This window comes from Meleagris gallopavo, chromosome 22 (genome assembly GCF_905368555.1).
Source record: "Meleagris gallopavo chromosome 22, MGAL_WU_HG_1.1, whole genome shotgun sequence".
NCBI lineage: Eukaryota > Metazoa > Chordata > Aves > Galliformes > Phasianidae > Meleagris > Meleagris gallopavo.
In genome coordinates, this window is record NC_139425.1 from 2,397,817 (window position 1) to 2,411,328 (window position 13,512).

General features: G+C 59.5%; 1 protein-coding gene across 3 annotated transcripts; it reads left to right on the forward strand.

Moving 5' to 3' along the window:
• The first annotated feature begins 401 nt into the window (after positions 1-401).
• Positions 402-9,970, forward strand: SNTA1 (syntrophin alpha 1). 3 transcript variants are annotated; one of them, XM_085241660.1, is made up of 8 exons: positions 402-545; positions 2,873-3,058; positions 6,707-6,896; positions 6,975-7,182; positions 7,247-7,377; positions 8,632-8,828; positions 8,909-9,096; positions 9,253-9,970. In XM_085241660.1, exons 2-8 carry the CDS (start codon positions 2,890-2,892, stop codon positions 9,343-9,345), a joined length of 1,176 nt encoding a protein of 391 aa, XP_085097786.1. In that variant the 5' UTR covers positions 402-545; positions 2,873-2,889; the 3' UTR covers positions 9,346-9,970. The 3 variants fall into 3 exon arrangements, with proteins under 3 accessions (XP_085097786.1, XP_085097785.1, XP_085097787.1); XM_085241659.1 differs by having other exon boundaries at positions 514-1,135; XM_085241661.1 differs by lacking the exon at positions 402-545 and adding an exon at positions 2,713-2,736.
• Positions 9,971-13,512: the final 3,542 nt, after the last annotated feature.

Sequence of the window (13,512 nt, forward strand, 5' to 3'; positions counted from 1 at the left end):
AGCGCCGCTGCCTGTGTGTGTGGGTGGGGAGGGCTGCAGCCCCCTCCCTGTACCCCCACCTCCCTTGTGCCCTTGTGGGCAAATGGGATTCAATTCCCTTAAGGCTGCTTTTGCAGAGCTTGGGGACTGGGGACCTGCAGCCCCACCCCAGGGCTCTGGAGCTGCCCGAAGGGGCACAGGGGATGTACCCAGAGGTATTTTTTATCCCTAATTGCTGCCACTCGGTTGCAGGAGGAAATGCGGATCTGCCAAAGGAAACAAACACCGTTCCTGTTTTCAAGAAGCAGGACAGGGAAAGGAAAGAGAAAGGCAAGACTGTTTTGAATGTCTCCAAAAATCCTCCCTGCTGCTGTCTGCGCCCATCTTTGGGCCATCGACGTCGTGGGACGTCTGCGGGAGAGCTCTTGGGGCCGCCCCCTGCCGCCCTCAGAAGCTGCCATCGCTTTTCATCATCGCAATTTTCCGTAAAAAGTCCGGAGTCCGCTTCGAGTGACTTCTGGGTTTGCCTGACAGCGCTGCTCGCTTCCACGAAAGCAGTTACTCGGGTACCCCGCGGCACGCCCAAAGCTCTCGCGGCACCCGGTTCTCGGCACGGACACCGCTGCGCCCCGACGAGCCCCGCGGGGTCCCTCCGTCACACGGCCGCACCGCGGTGCCCAGAGCCGGGCGGGTGGGCAGAGCTCGCCGCGCCCCTCCCGGCTCTCCCCGTCCCTTCCACGGGCGCGGAACCCCGCAGCGCGGCGCTGCCCCGACGGGGCGGGCGTGGGCCGGGCCGGGGGCGGTGCGCGGGGCGCGGAGCTCTGCCGGGCGGGCGCGGGGCAGCGCGGAGCGGAGGTGCCGGAGCGGCGGGGCCGGGCTCGGCATGCGCGGAAGATGGCGGCGGGCAGGCGCGGGGCGCGCAGCGGGCTGCTGGAGCTGCGCGGCCCCGGCGGGCAGTGGCTCCGCGTCCTCCTCACCCTGAGCGATGACACGCTGAGCGTCAACCCCGCCGACGGTCCCGGGCACGGGGAGCCGCCGGCGGCGCAGCTGAACGGAGGGGAGCAGAGCTCCGGCGTGCCCGAGGCGCTCGCCAACATCAGGCGTACGGTGCGCGTCGTCAAACAGGACGTGGGGGGGCTCGGCATCAGCATCAAAGGTGAGGGGGGGGCATCGGGAGGGGGCGGCAGGTGGGACCCGCACTGCCTTTCTGCGACCGGAGCGCTCCGCCCGCGTGTCCTTGCGTCCTGCGTGACCCCGGTGCGGTGCCCCCTCCGGGCCGCCCCGAACGCAGCGCTCTGGTCCCCGTCGAGTATCCCCGGCCGCCCTCACTCCTCTCCTGGGGACTTTGCGGGAACTTCGGGCCGGGAACTTTTACGAGGTGGGGGCGGGGGGCTGCCGTTTTCTGACGTGGCCGCATCGGGCTCAGCCTTCGCCGCGCTCCTTGCCGGACGCCGCGGGGTGGGGCGGTCTGTGGGGTGCGGGTCTCCGTGCGGGGTCCGGGGTGAGACCTCACTGCTGGTGGGGTTCTGGGTGCTGGAGCTCGGCAGCGCTTTTGGGAAGTGCAACTCTCCCTTGTAACCAACCCTGGGCTGCGAAGCTCTGCCGGCTCCGCGGCTCTCCCAGGAAAGGAGAAACGTTACTTGGTTCAGCTAAACTTTATTTTTGCAGTGACGTAGGTGGAAACCAAGGAGCCGCGATCCAAACGGGGAGCTGCGGGCGTGCGGGCAGCACTGGGCTGCCTTGTGCGTTCTGCTTTGCAGGGGGGCGAGCATTTCCCTTTAAACAGCCCTCAGCTCGTAGCCAAACCCTGCTGTCCCTGCGGGGGTGTGTAGGCATGGAGGGACGGGTTCCCCCCTGCCAGCCAGCGCCTGACCATGGCCCGTGGGACAGAACGTAAAGCAGATCCTTCTGGTTGGGGTATTACAGCTGCATCCTAACCCCAGGCACTGCTTTGCTCAGGGTTTCTGGTGCTTCAGCCAGCGCTGCAGGGTTGGGGTTAGGATTATTAGGGCTAGGGTTAGCATCCCTCTCCTGCAGGGTCGGTGTACCGCACGGTGTTCCGGGCAGCGGTTCCCTTTCCATGCACACAGCCCAGAATGGGTCGCTGCGAGGCGCTGCTTCCAGGCCGGGCTCGGCAGCCAGCAGCAGCCCCCGCGGGGGCCTCTGACAGCTGATAGCCGGAGGAGCCCGCAGCTCCCGGAGAGGCTCTGCAGAAATCTGAGCGGGGCAATGCCTGCGGCACAGCGGGCGCAGCACCGGGCGGCGTCACGCGGCCTCTCCCAGCCCGTGGGTGGGGAGTGGGGGGCAGTGAGGGGGTGCCCGGCACACGCTGTCCCAGCGCTGGGTGCGGGCAGCGCCAGGCGGAGCTGCTGACATCTCCTATGGGTTCAAAAGTTAACGTGCAAATTGATCTCTTCGAGCTGCCCGGAGACCTTGAGAGGTGTCCCGGTAGGCTGAGGAGTGGGGAGCAGCCCGAATGGAGCCAGGGAGGAGTGGGGAGCAGATAGCCCTGCGGCTGGGCAGCTGCTCTGTGGCTCTTTTGCCTCTCCAGCACTCGGCTGCTGCCCCTTTGAGACCGCGGGGTCCTGAGAGCAGGGAGGGCTGCTCAGCACAAGCAATTAATAATGCAAATAGTGACACGGTTTCCTGCCAGAAGTGATGGGGAGTCGGTCAGGGTGTGTGTTTGCTCTGCGAGGAAATCTGCAGCCACTCAGCGCTTTTTGAAGCGCTTACGTGCATCTGCCATAAAGCCCTGAGGTATCTGGGCACCTCGTGTGCTTGTTATGGGGCTGGAGGCTGCACTCAGCCCCGAGCAGCCAGTGTGCCCCTAACTGCTCAGTGTCCCCTAACTGCTCAGTGTCCCCTAATTGCTCAGTGCCCCTTCTGCCCGCAGGTGGCCGGGAGAACAAGATGCCCATCCTCATCTCCAAGATCTTCAAGGGACTGGCAGCAGATCAGACCGAGGCGCTGTACGTGGGAGATGCCATCCTGTCTGTGAATGGCACCGACCTGTCCGAGGCCACACACGACGAGGCGGTGCAGGCACTGAAGAAGACGGGCAAAGAGGTGGTGCTGGAAGGTAAGGGGCAGCGGGGTGCCCTGCTTATGTACGGCCTGTGGGTACCCTCATGTCCTCCGCTCCCGGGCTCTGCTCTTCCCAGAACTTCCATTTAAATCCTCCCCCTTAGCTGGAGCTCTCCCGCGCCTTCCCCCAGTTGTGTCATCTCCAGATTTCTGGTTTTCGCTGCGCTCAGCCCTTTTCTGCTCTGGGTTCCTCCTCTCCTGGGAGCCACAGAACCACGCTGCAGCCTGAGGAATGTGCTGCTCTGCACAGCTGCCGGGTGCAGATAGGGGCTGATTTATTTTTTTTCTGACCAAAGAGAAATACAAGAGCCTCTTTCTTCGGGAGTCTGCAAAATTCCTCCCTGTGGCCGCCGCACTCAGACCACCCTCTCTCTGTTATTTTCTTTTCATCCTTTATTTTGGCACGGGCTTCCCTTCTGCTGGAGGTGCTACAGGAAGTGGTGCTGAGCTGCCCTTCCTTGAGAGAACCACTTCTCCCTCTGACCTTCCTCCTATTCCTCCTCCTCCTCTGCAGGGAGCTGGATGGGCCCTTCAGGAGGCACCTACATGTGGTTGTGCAGGAGGTGGGCTGCTGCAGGAGTGGGGCTGGGCTTCAGAGGAGAGCCAGGCTGACTCCCGCTGTCATGTTCTGGGTTATGTTGTAGCGATGTAATCACCCTCCTGCAGCCTTATTCCCTGAATCAGGTTGGATATTAGGAAAAATTTCTTCTCCAGAAGAGTGGTGAGGCATTGGAACAAGCTGCCCGGGGTGGAGGTAGAGTAACCATTACTGAGGTATTTAAGAGCTGTGGAGACGTGGCACTGAGGGACGTGGTCGTTGGGCATGGTGGGATAGGTTGGGGTCGGAGTGGATGATCTCAGAGGTCTTTTTTAACCTTTATGGTTCAATGATATGTGCATGGCATCTCCATCTCATCATCACTTCCGCTTCCCCTGCATTTCCCATGAGGCAGAGCCTGGGGATATGGCACTGCTTTACACTGAGCTGGGGACAGCCCTGCTCCAATCTTGTCCTTGGGCTTGCTGCAAGGCTCAGTGACAAGTGACGTGATAACTTTAGCATCCAGCAGGTGCCCTCTACTCCTGACCACGCTCCCTCCCGGAGCCCCACGCCTGGGCTCCATGCAGGGCTGCCCGTCCCCTGCTGACCCCTGTCCCTGCAGCTCTGGGTCAGCCCTGTGCTGTTCTGTGTGCCCAAGCCTGGCACAGAGCTTGGTTATGTTGTGCTGGCATTGGCAAGGGATGAGGGCAAACCACAGCCCCTGGGCACTCCCTGGTTAACTCTGACATCCGTTCTCTTTACCATAAATACCACCATGCAGTCATTTAGCACAGCCAGCATATGTTCACCACCTTTCTCCTCCCCAGCAAAGCTTGTGTTTGGAACTGGAGCTCTTTTAGAGTGGCTCATGTGCGCTGTGCCAGACAGAAACAGAGCCCTGACCGTGCTGTTGCTGAGAAACCATCACTTTGCACGCTCCTGGCTGGTGGGGGCAGTGAACTGGGGTACTTCCCCCCATGCTGAGCCCCAGAGCCAAAGCCTGGCCCTGCATTCCTGGGTGAGGTGACACGCAGAGGCTCCCGGTGTGCTCTGCCAGCACTGCTCTGCGCCAAGCTGCTCACTGCTATCTGCAGGATTGTGACTGTATTTATATTACACTGTTATATGGGGAGAAGCACTCTGCCTGACCTTATTTTTCCCCTACCTTTTTTTTTTTTTATTAAATTTATTTACGCATCACTTTGTATCCAGAGTTACAAAGCACTGCTGGGTTCAGCAGACACTGGAGAAAGTAACACAGGGCTGAAGGGACAGAAGGTCTCAGTTGCTGGTTTTGGGACTGGGATTTGCATGCTGGTGCAGAGGCTCAGCAGTTGGTGTCCCTGTGGCACTGGGACTGCTCTCCTGTCTGTGAGCCTGTGGAGCTGTGCAGGGTGAGCCCTGAGCTGTGATCTGAGCATTGGGACGTACTGTGGGAGATGCTGTGGTCAGACCACAGTGGGACCACCAGATCTGATAAGTGCTCCATGCCCTCCAGAAAGAGGATAAGAGCCTCCTGTCTTGGCACACTCAGGGCAAAAAACTTGCAGAAAGTGCAAGTATAGTGACCCAGCTGTGCTTTGAGATGCTTTGAGATGGGTGCTATGATCTCAAGATCCCACCTGGGATTTTTGGGGTGCATCAGGATCTCCTGCACAATGAATGCTGGAGCTGGTGGCCATGTGCCCATGTTTCACGCAGCACTGGCTCACAGAATCACAGAATGGCCCGGGTTGGAAGGGACCTCAAGGATCATGAATCTCCAACCCCCTGCAGGGTCATCAACTCCCCATTTAATACTACACCAGGTTGCCCAGGGCCCCATCCAACCTGGCCTTGAACATTTCCAGGGATGGGGCTCTGCACTCATGTGTGCATTGAGGGCGGTCTCCAGCACATCCCACCAACGACACCCCAGGGCAGTGCCTTGCATCCCATCCCCTGCATGGCTCTGGGGATTTCTCCTGGCACAGCAGCCATTGGCCCTTCCCCTACCCTTCTCCTGCTGCCAGGATGTGCTGCAGCCATTGCGCAGCTGATGCTGGTAGTGTCCCACTGCCCTGAGATGACACTTAGGACAGGTGGTGCAGGAATGCTGCAGTTACTGTGAGTTAGGAGGGGGGGCTGGGGTTATGGCAAGCAATGTGTTCCCGTGCCCTAGAGCACTGTCCCCTGCAGATGGCCTTTGGCAAGGCTTGAGTGCCTGCAGCTGAATGCTGACTTGTGAAATGCAGTGAGCTGCCAGGCACTGGGTAGTGATGGGTCCCCACTGCTGGGAGTGCTGCCCAGGCAGCACAGCTCGCATGCCTGTGGCAGCACGGCCGCTATTTATACCAGCAGGCACGAGGTGGGTGGCAGGCACATGTCTGTGCCCTGGTCCTTTCCCAAGGTCCACCCGAGGAAAGCCCTTCCCCAGAGCTGCACAGTCCCTGCCGGGCATCGCCCTGCTCAGTCTTGGCTTGTGTGAGCCCTGAGACCCCTGGCCCCGTTCTGCAGCTGTGCCTGGAAAGCCCCACCGGTTCCCCATCACTTCTCCTCTCTCCTTTCCCAAGCCCTGGAGACCACTCTGAGGTTTGCTCCTGACTCACCAGATCCTGAGCACTGGTTTCTCACCCCTGCTTCTTAGCTCACCAGGCGGGGTGGGTTATGTGAGCTGTGTGCACGCAGCTCCAGGCTTTTCCTGGGGCCAAGCCATGGTATTTGAGAGCTATTACTGCTTTGTTCCCGCTTGGCTGTGGGACCAGCTGTACCAGCACAGTTTGGACTGTGTAATTTTGGCCTGGGCCTCCTGCCCGTTCCCCGCCCCTGCCTCCGTGTGCCATCCCAGCCAATGGGGTCAGGGCTGGAATGGGAGCTGTGACCCAAGACACATTAAAAAAAAAAAAAAGAAAAAGAAAAAGAAAAAAAAAAAAAGAGGAAAAAGGATAGTTTTGGCCAGCTCAGCTCTCTGGTGCATGGCAGCATGCCCCAAATCACATGTGGGGTACTGCAGAGATCCCACAGCAGCACTGTGGGCGATGCTGGGGTGACGGTGCAGGAGGTGCGGGTGCTGCAGGCAGGCTGTGGCCACGCCACGCCATGCCCCGCGCTCTTCTCTTGCAGTGAAGTACATGAAGGAGATCTCACCTTACTTCAAGAACTCGGCGGCGGGGCCGACAGTCAGCTGGGACCCCTCTCCTGCCGCCCCACAGAAGCACTCATCCCCCGTGCTGCCGCCCCGCGAGAGCCGCACGGTGCCGCTGCGGATGTGTTACGTGTCCCGCAAGTGCCTCCCTGCTGACCCCGAGCACAGGTAGGGCTGCACCGCACTGCGGGGCCGGGGCGGCCGCGTGGGGGGCAGCGGGGACCCAACGGGGCCGTGTCGCTGCAGGTACCTGGAGGTGTGCTCGGCGGATGGGCGCGTGGCTCTGTTCCTACGGGCGAAGGACGAGGCCACGGCGCAGTCGTGGCTCGGCGCCATCCAGAGCGCTGCGGGCGCGCTGCTGCCGCGGGTGAAGGATGAGCTGCGGGCGCAGCTGGCAGGTGCTGGCACAGTGAGCGGCAGGGATGTCAAGCACGTGGGCTGGCTGACCGAGCAGGTACCCGCAGCCCCGTTGTCCCCTGTCCGGTGTCCCCTCCGGCCCTGACCGCTTCCCCTTGCAGCTGCCCGGTGCCGGCACCAGGAACCTGCTGGCGGTGCTCACCGAGAAGGAGCTGCTGCTGTATGGCAGCCTGCCGCAGAGCCGTGATGCGCTGGGCAAACCGGTGCACAGCTACCCACTCATTGCCACCAGGTAGGGCTGCCAGAGGGATGGGTGGTGCTGGTGTCCCAAGGGTGGTGGTCGCAGTGTCGTGGGGTAGTGGTGGTGGCTGTGGGTGGTGCTGGTGTCCTAATGGGGTAGCAGAGCCTCAGGATAATGGTAGTGATGTCCTTGGGGTGGTGGCGGTGTCCCAGATGTGGTGGCAGTGTCTAGGAGTGCTGGCAGTGTCCAAGGGTGGTGTTGGTGTCCCAAGAGTGGCAGTGGTACCTTAGGGGTGGTGTTAGTGTCCTGGGGGGCTGGCAGTGTCTGAGAGTGGTGGCGGTGCTGTGGGGGGCTATTGGTGTTCTAGGGATGGCGATGATGTCCAAGGATGGTGGTGGTGTTCAAGGGCAGTGGTGGTGTCCCAGTGGGGTGATGGTGTCCTAAAAGTGGTGGCAGTGCCTGGGGGTGGTGGCGGTGTCCAGGGTTGACTGCAGGACCCCAGCACTGGTGGCAGAGTCTAGAGGTGATGGCAGAACTTGGTGGGTGATGGCAGTGCCCCTGGGATTTCCTTCCTAGGACTGATGCCAAAACTTGGGGAGGTGGTGGCAGAGCCTCAGGGGTCACTGGCAGCATTCAGGGGTTATTGGCTGTGCTCTGGGGATGGTGGCAGTGCCAAGGGTGGTGGCAGGGTGCATGGGTGGTGGTTGTGTCCCAGAGGTGGTGGTGGTATCCCAGAAATGGTGGTGGTGTCCCAGGTGGTGGTGTTGGTGTCCCAGGGGTGGTGGTGGTGTCCCAGAAATGGTGGTGGTGTCCCGGAGGTGGTGATATTCTGGGGTGCTGGCAGTGTCTAGGACAGGTGGCAGCATCCTGGCTGGTGGTAGTGTCCAGGGATGGTGGTGGTGGGCTGTAGTATTGGTGTCCTGGGGTGATGGTGGTGTCCCAGAGGTGGTGGTATCCCGAGCTGGAGGCAGTGCAGCAGGGCAGCGTTGATGTCCCAGGAGCAGTGGTGATGTCCATGCGGGGTGGTGGAACCCTGGGGGGACAGCGGCATTCTAGAGCATTGGCAGTGTCCGCGAGTTGTGTCAGGACCCTGGGGATAGCGGCAGCGTCCGTGGGGTGGTGGCAGGTTGCTGGGAACGGTGTCGTTCCGGCGTCCCGGCAGAAGTTAGAACGCAGCAGCAGCGGCCACCACCGGCAGCCGCTCTCAGGGCGCGGGGGCGCGCACGTTGCGCGGGCGCGGCGGGTCCCACGGGCGGTGTTGCGGCGCCCCCTGGCGGCCGCGCCGTGCTGAGCGCCGTGCCGCAGGTTGGTGCACTCGGGGCCCGCCAAGGGTTCGGCGCTGCTGGAAACGGAGCTGGCGTTCGCGCTGCGGGCCGGCACGCGGCTGGGAGTGCAGAGCCACCTCTTCAGCCTGGAAAGCCCCCGAGAGCTGGCGCTCTGGACCCGCCTGCTGGTGGACGGCACCCACGGAGCCGCCGAGCTCGCTCAGGAGGTGTCCGCAGGTACGGGGTTGGGGTCCCGGCGGGGCGACGGGTGGAGCGGTGCGTCCGCATCGCCGTGCTGAGCGCGTCCGCGTCCGCAGCGTGCACCTGGAAAGGGCAGGAGTGCATCCTGTCCATCCACATCGACAAAGGCTTCACCATCTCTGCCACGGAGCCGGGGCTCAGCCGGACCGTGCTGCTCCAGCAGCCCTTTGAAAAGCTGCAGATGTCCTCGGACGACGGCACCAAGATGCTCTACCTGGATTTCGGAGGCCCCGAGGGAGAGATCGTGAGTGGGCTTCGCCCCACGGCCCCAGGGTGGCTGGGGGGCTCTGGGAGGTCCTCAACCCCCGCAGCTCCTCTGGATCCCTCCCCTCCGCCAGCACAAAGCCACCCGCTCCCCGACAGTTCTCACCGCAAACGTCCCTCTGCTCCTCTCTTGCAGCAATTGGACCTTCACTCCTGCCCCAAAACCATCGTGTTCATCATCCACTCCTTCCTTTCGGCCAAGGTGACACGGCTGGGGCTGCTGGCGTGAATCCAGAGCGGGGTCCCGGCCCCCACCACATCTATGCACCTCCCTTCAGGCCACCTCCAGCCCGAAGCCCCCGGTTGGGACGCAGCCCCCTGCAGGGTGATGCCATCCTGGTGCCATCCTTGGGGGTGGCAGTGCCCGATGGCTCCATGCCTCCATCCCTCCCTGCAGTGCTCGGTCAGAGCAGCCCCATGGACACCGCTCGAGTGCCTTGAGATGATATTTTCTGTACAAAGAACCCATTTGTATGGAAGTTTTGTATTTATATCACCCCCAGTGCAGATACTGATGGGGCAGCACTTGTCCACCCAAGTCCCCCAGCACAGGGATTGGGGTCTGCCTGCCCCCAGCACAGCACAGCACAGCTCTGGGGGCTGGATGGACAGGAGCTGCAGATCAGCACAGTTTGCCAAATCGTTCCGTGTCGCAGCGTGCGACAGGAGCTGCTTTTCTTTAGGATGGTTGGGCGCTTTGTTTGACTTTGCCAACTCCGCATCATTTTATTTCTTGGTTCTGGGGGGAGGGCTGCCAGGTGGCTGCTGGGAAACATGTCACAAACCAAAAGTTTCTGCATGGAAATGCCTCTTCTTGTCTAATTTTGGTCAAATAAACTCGCAGCTCACACCCAGCATTGATTCTGGGGGACTTCCACTGGGACAAGTGGGAGGGGGGAATGTGGGCTCCACGTGGGCTCTTGGTGGGGCAGGATGCAGGTGAGCAGACCCTGCATTGTATGGCACAGTGCTGTCCCATGCAAACTGGATTTCCAAAAGAAGAAAAAAGAAACAAAACCCCCAACTACGTCACTGTCAAATCAATACCATGGGTCAGAAACAGATGGTGCATTTTTCTATGATCAAAAGTGTATCTGCGTGAGGAAAATAGTATTGCTGCTATTTCCCTTCCCTTCCTGCCCTGCAGCCATTGGGTTCACACCGATAAAAGAGGGAATCGCTCCCAGTCCTGAGCAGATCTCCCACAAGCTGCCATCCCGCTCCCTTGCTGCAGAACAAGCATTTTGTTTGGAGATGGACCTCTACTTCCTTGGATTTTTTGTGTTCAGTGCTGGTGATGGGGATTTTTCCCAGCCCCTTCTGGCCCTGGCAGTGCGGCGTGGCCGAGGCTTTGTGCCACCACCAGGGCTCGCGGAGCAGAGGTGAATGGGGTGGTGGAGTGAGCGCGGGGGAAATGGATGGCAACTGGAAGCAGAGGAGGCTCCCTGCTCCCTCCTGCTTGTGCTCCTCATTAGTCAGCGCTGACCTTTCAGAGCCGTAATCAAACAAGGCAGCCTAACACTTAAATCGGAGCGTTTAGTGCTGACATTTACAATTGGTTCTCACGCTGGAGAGCCCAAATGAAAATTTCCTCGCAGACAGCGCGCTGCAGGGAGCAGGGATCAAAGAACTCATTTGCCAAAGCACGTGTGTGCTGGCCCCTATCAGCCAGCAGCCAGGCCCATAACACATCACATCCCATTGCATCCCATTGCATCCTATCGCATCGCATTGCATCCCGTCCCATCCCATCCCATTCCATCCCATCCCATCCCATCCCATCCCATCCCATCCCATCCCATCCCATCCCATCCCATCCCATCCCATCCCATCCCACTGCCTGCTGTTTGTGCTGTGTTTATCAGCCATTCTTGCCAGAGTGCTGAGCACACAGTGTATGCTGAGTCCCTTCCTACCCTGCACCCCCCTGTGCTCCACCCCCCTCCCCCTCCCTTATCTCAGGGTTTTCAGTTAAAACAAAGGAAAGCAAATGGGGCTAATGCTGCATGTCTGGCTCAAGTGATACAGAAGGAACCAAGCCCACAGGTAACACCTCTGTTCTCCTCACCCCAGAATGAAGCAGCTGGTATGGATGCTGCCATTAAAACAACAGGGGAAAAATCATCAAAAGACCAAGGAAATCCAGATGTTTTTATCCCAGCTTTACAACTTATCTATCTATCTATCTATCTATCTATCTATCTATCTATCATCTATCAGTCTATCCATCTATCTGTCCATCTATCCATCTATTTATCTATCCATCTATCATCTGTGTATCCATCTGTCCATCTGTCAATCTACCTATCTACCTTTCTATCCATGTCTATCAAGCAATCAATCTATCTGTCTTATCTATCTCTTTATCCATCTGTCCATATATCTGTCTGTATACCTATCTTTTCATCTATTTATCCATCTGTCTACGTATATCTACCCATCTATGTATCTGTCTATCCATCCATCCATCCATCCGTCCGTCCGTCCGTCTCTATATCTATCTGTCTATCCCTATTTAATATATGCACTTAACTTCTCTCTAGAGAAGTGTGTTCTAGATCAGATCAGGACTCGGGAGGCTGGGGAGCTGACAGCCAGAAGGCAGAGGTTTGCTCTCCAGCCAGGGATGGGATTTGATGTGTAATGTGGAGAGACACAGCTGAGATCCTATCAGAGTTTCTGTGTTTTTGTTGTACTGTGTATTATCAGTGCTGCAAAGTAGATCCCCCCTACCAAAAAACGTCTCTTTTCATACAGAAGCTTATTTCTGAGCCCTTCACCGTGGTGGTGACATATCCATATGCAATATAAATGACCTGTTGTTTCAAATGATGATAATGGGAATAAATACCAAATTAAAAAAGAATCAAACCTCTTAGGTCAGGAGAAATACCAGAATTTCAAACACCCAGAAAGCTCTTGCTCTAGCAAAGGCCACGTAACCATGGCAACGGGAGCCCTCACTGTCACGATAATAAAAAAATATATTATTCTAGGAGAGTTCTTAAAAGGGAAATATACATTTCACTGAGGTGGGTGATGAAATATTGGGTGGTGGATTGAGGAACGAGGTGGAGGAGCCCAGGAAGCTGTCTTGGGAGCCGGGGGCTGGGGGTGCAAATGGCCCCACTCAGGATGTCCACCCTGGGACAACACAGAGTGGATGGCAAATGCTGGGAGTTGTGGAGCAGCAGCAGCGTCCTGCTGTTGTGATGGGTGACTGTCCCACGGTGTGATACGGCCCAGCTGGCTGTGAGCTGCAGGAGCTCTCTGGAAAATGGGCCCAGAAGTGGATGGGCAAATTGGAGCAGCCCTGTGCCAGGCTGGTGTGGGAGCTCAGCGATGTCCCCAGGTCTCCAGGCTGATCCTCTCATTCCAGGGGATCGGGTGGATGATGGCAGCCAGACAGGGATGTTCCTGCTGTTGGTCCTCCTCCCCCGTGCTGGTTTCACAGGTAGGGCTCTGCCCGCCTTGATCCCACTGGCAGCGGAGCTCAGTGCTTTACAAGCAGCCAACCCAGGGTCTCTCGAGCCCGTACCCTGCCAGCCGGGGCTCCTGCCCTGCCAGCGCTGGCATTTCACCCCGCTGTCCTTCCTACCGCAGCTAAGGGGAGCCCAGGGACAAGCAGGAGGTCTGGGGAGTCCCGCTGAGACCCAGCAGCCAGAGCTCTGCGCGGGGTAACATCCACACCTCCTGTTGGCGGCTCCGATCCCGGCAAAGCACTGGGAAACCTCTGAACCCCTGCGGGCGCAGAGGGAAGGGAGCTGTACCTGCGGGTGCTAATAAGGGGGTGAAACGCGGGGCTGCACCAGCGGCAGAACCCCCCGCGGGCATCCATCCTTTCAGAGATACCATCGCAGAGACCTCGGGGCGCTTCACCTCCCGGCGATCGAACAGACGGTCGGACAGCGGAGTTCGGCCGCTGCGCCGCCATCCAACCGCGCTTCAGAAGCCCGAGACGGGCAACGCCGGCAGCTCCGTGCCCCGGAGGTCAGCAGCTCTCGAGTCCCGAGGCCGCTCAGTTCGGTCTCTGCAGGGGGAGCTCTCGCAGTGCCGCAGCCGTAGCTCCGTGCGCTCCCAGGCGGCTCCGCCGAGCAGCAGCCGCTGCGCTCCGCACCGCTCCGCTCCGCACCGCATCGCACCGCGCTCCACGGCTTCCCAGAGGACGCACTGGGCTGACGTCCATCCCATGGTTTCCCACCTCCTTGCATTCGTTCCACCCGCGGTGTTTTCTAGCGATCAAGTTGAACGGGGATGGATTGCGCCCGTACGGAGAGCGGGGTGCTGGGAGTGCGGCGAGCAGAACACAGGCAGCTCTCGGCCTGTTAGCAGCTGCTGCCGTGGAGCAGCGTTACGGGACGGGGTGCCAGCCGTCCCCGGGAGAACGGAGCTGCTC

Bases quoted from the DNA above. Each gene is read 5' to 3' on its own strand.
- SNTA1 (XM_085241659.1), top strand. From the start codon at position 874: ATGGCGGCGGGCAGGCGCGGGGCGCGCAGCGGGCTGCTGGAGCTGCGC. The intron at 3,059-6,706 runs GTAAGGGGCAGC...CTTCTCTTGCAG, and splicing joins CAAAGAGGTGGTGCTGGAAG to TGAAGTACATGAAGGAGATC. The intron at 7,183-7,246 runs GTACCCGCAGCC...TTCCCCTTGCAG, and splicing joins TGGGCTGGCTGACCGAGCAG to CTGCCCGGTGCCGGCACCAG.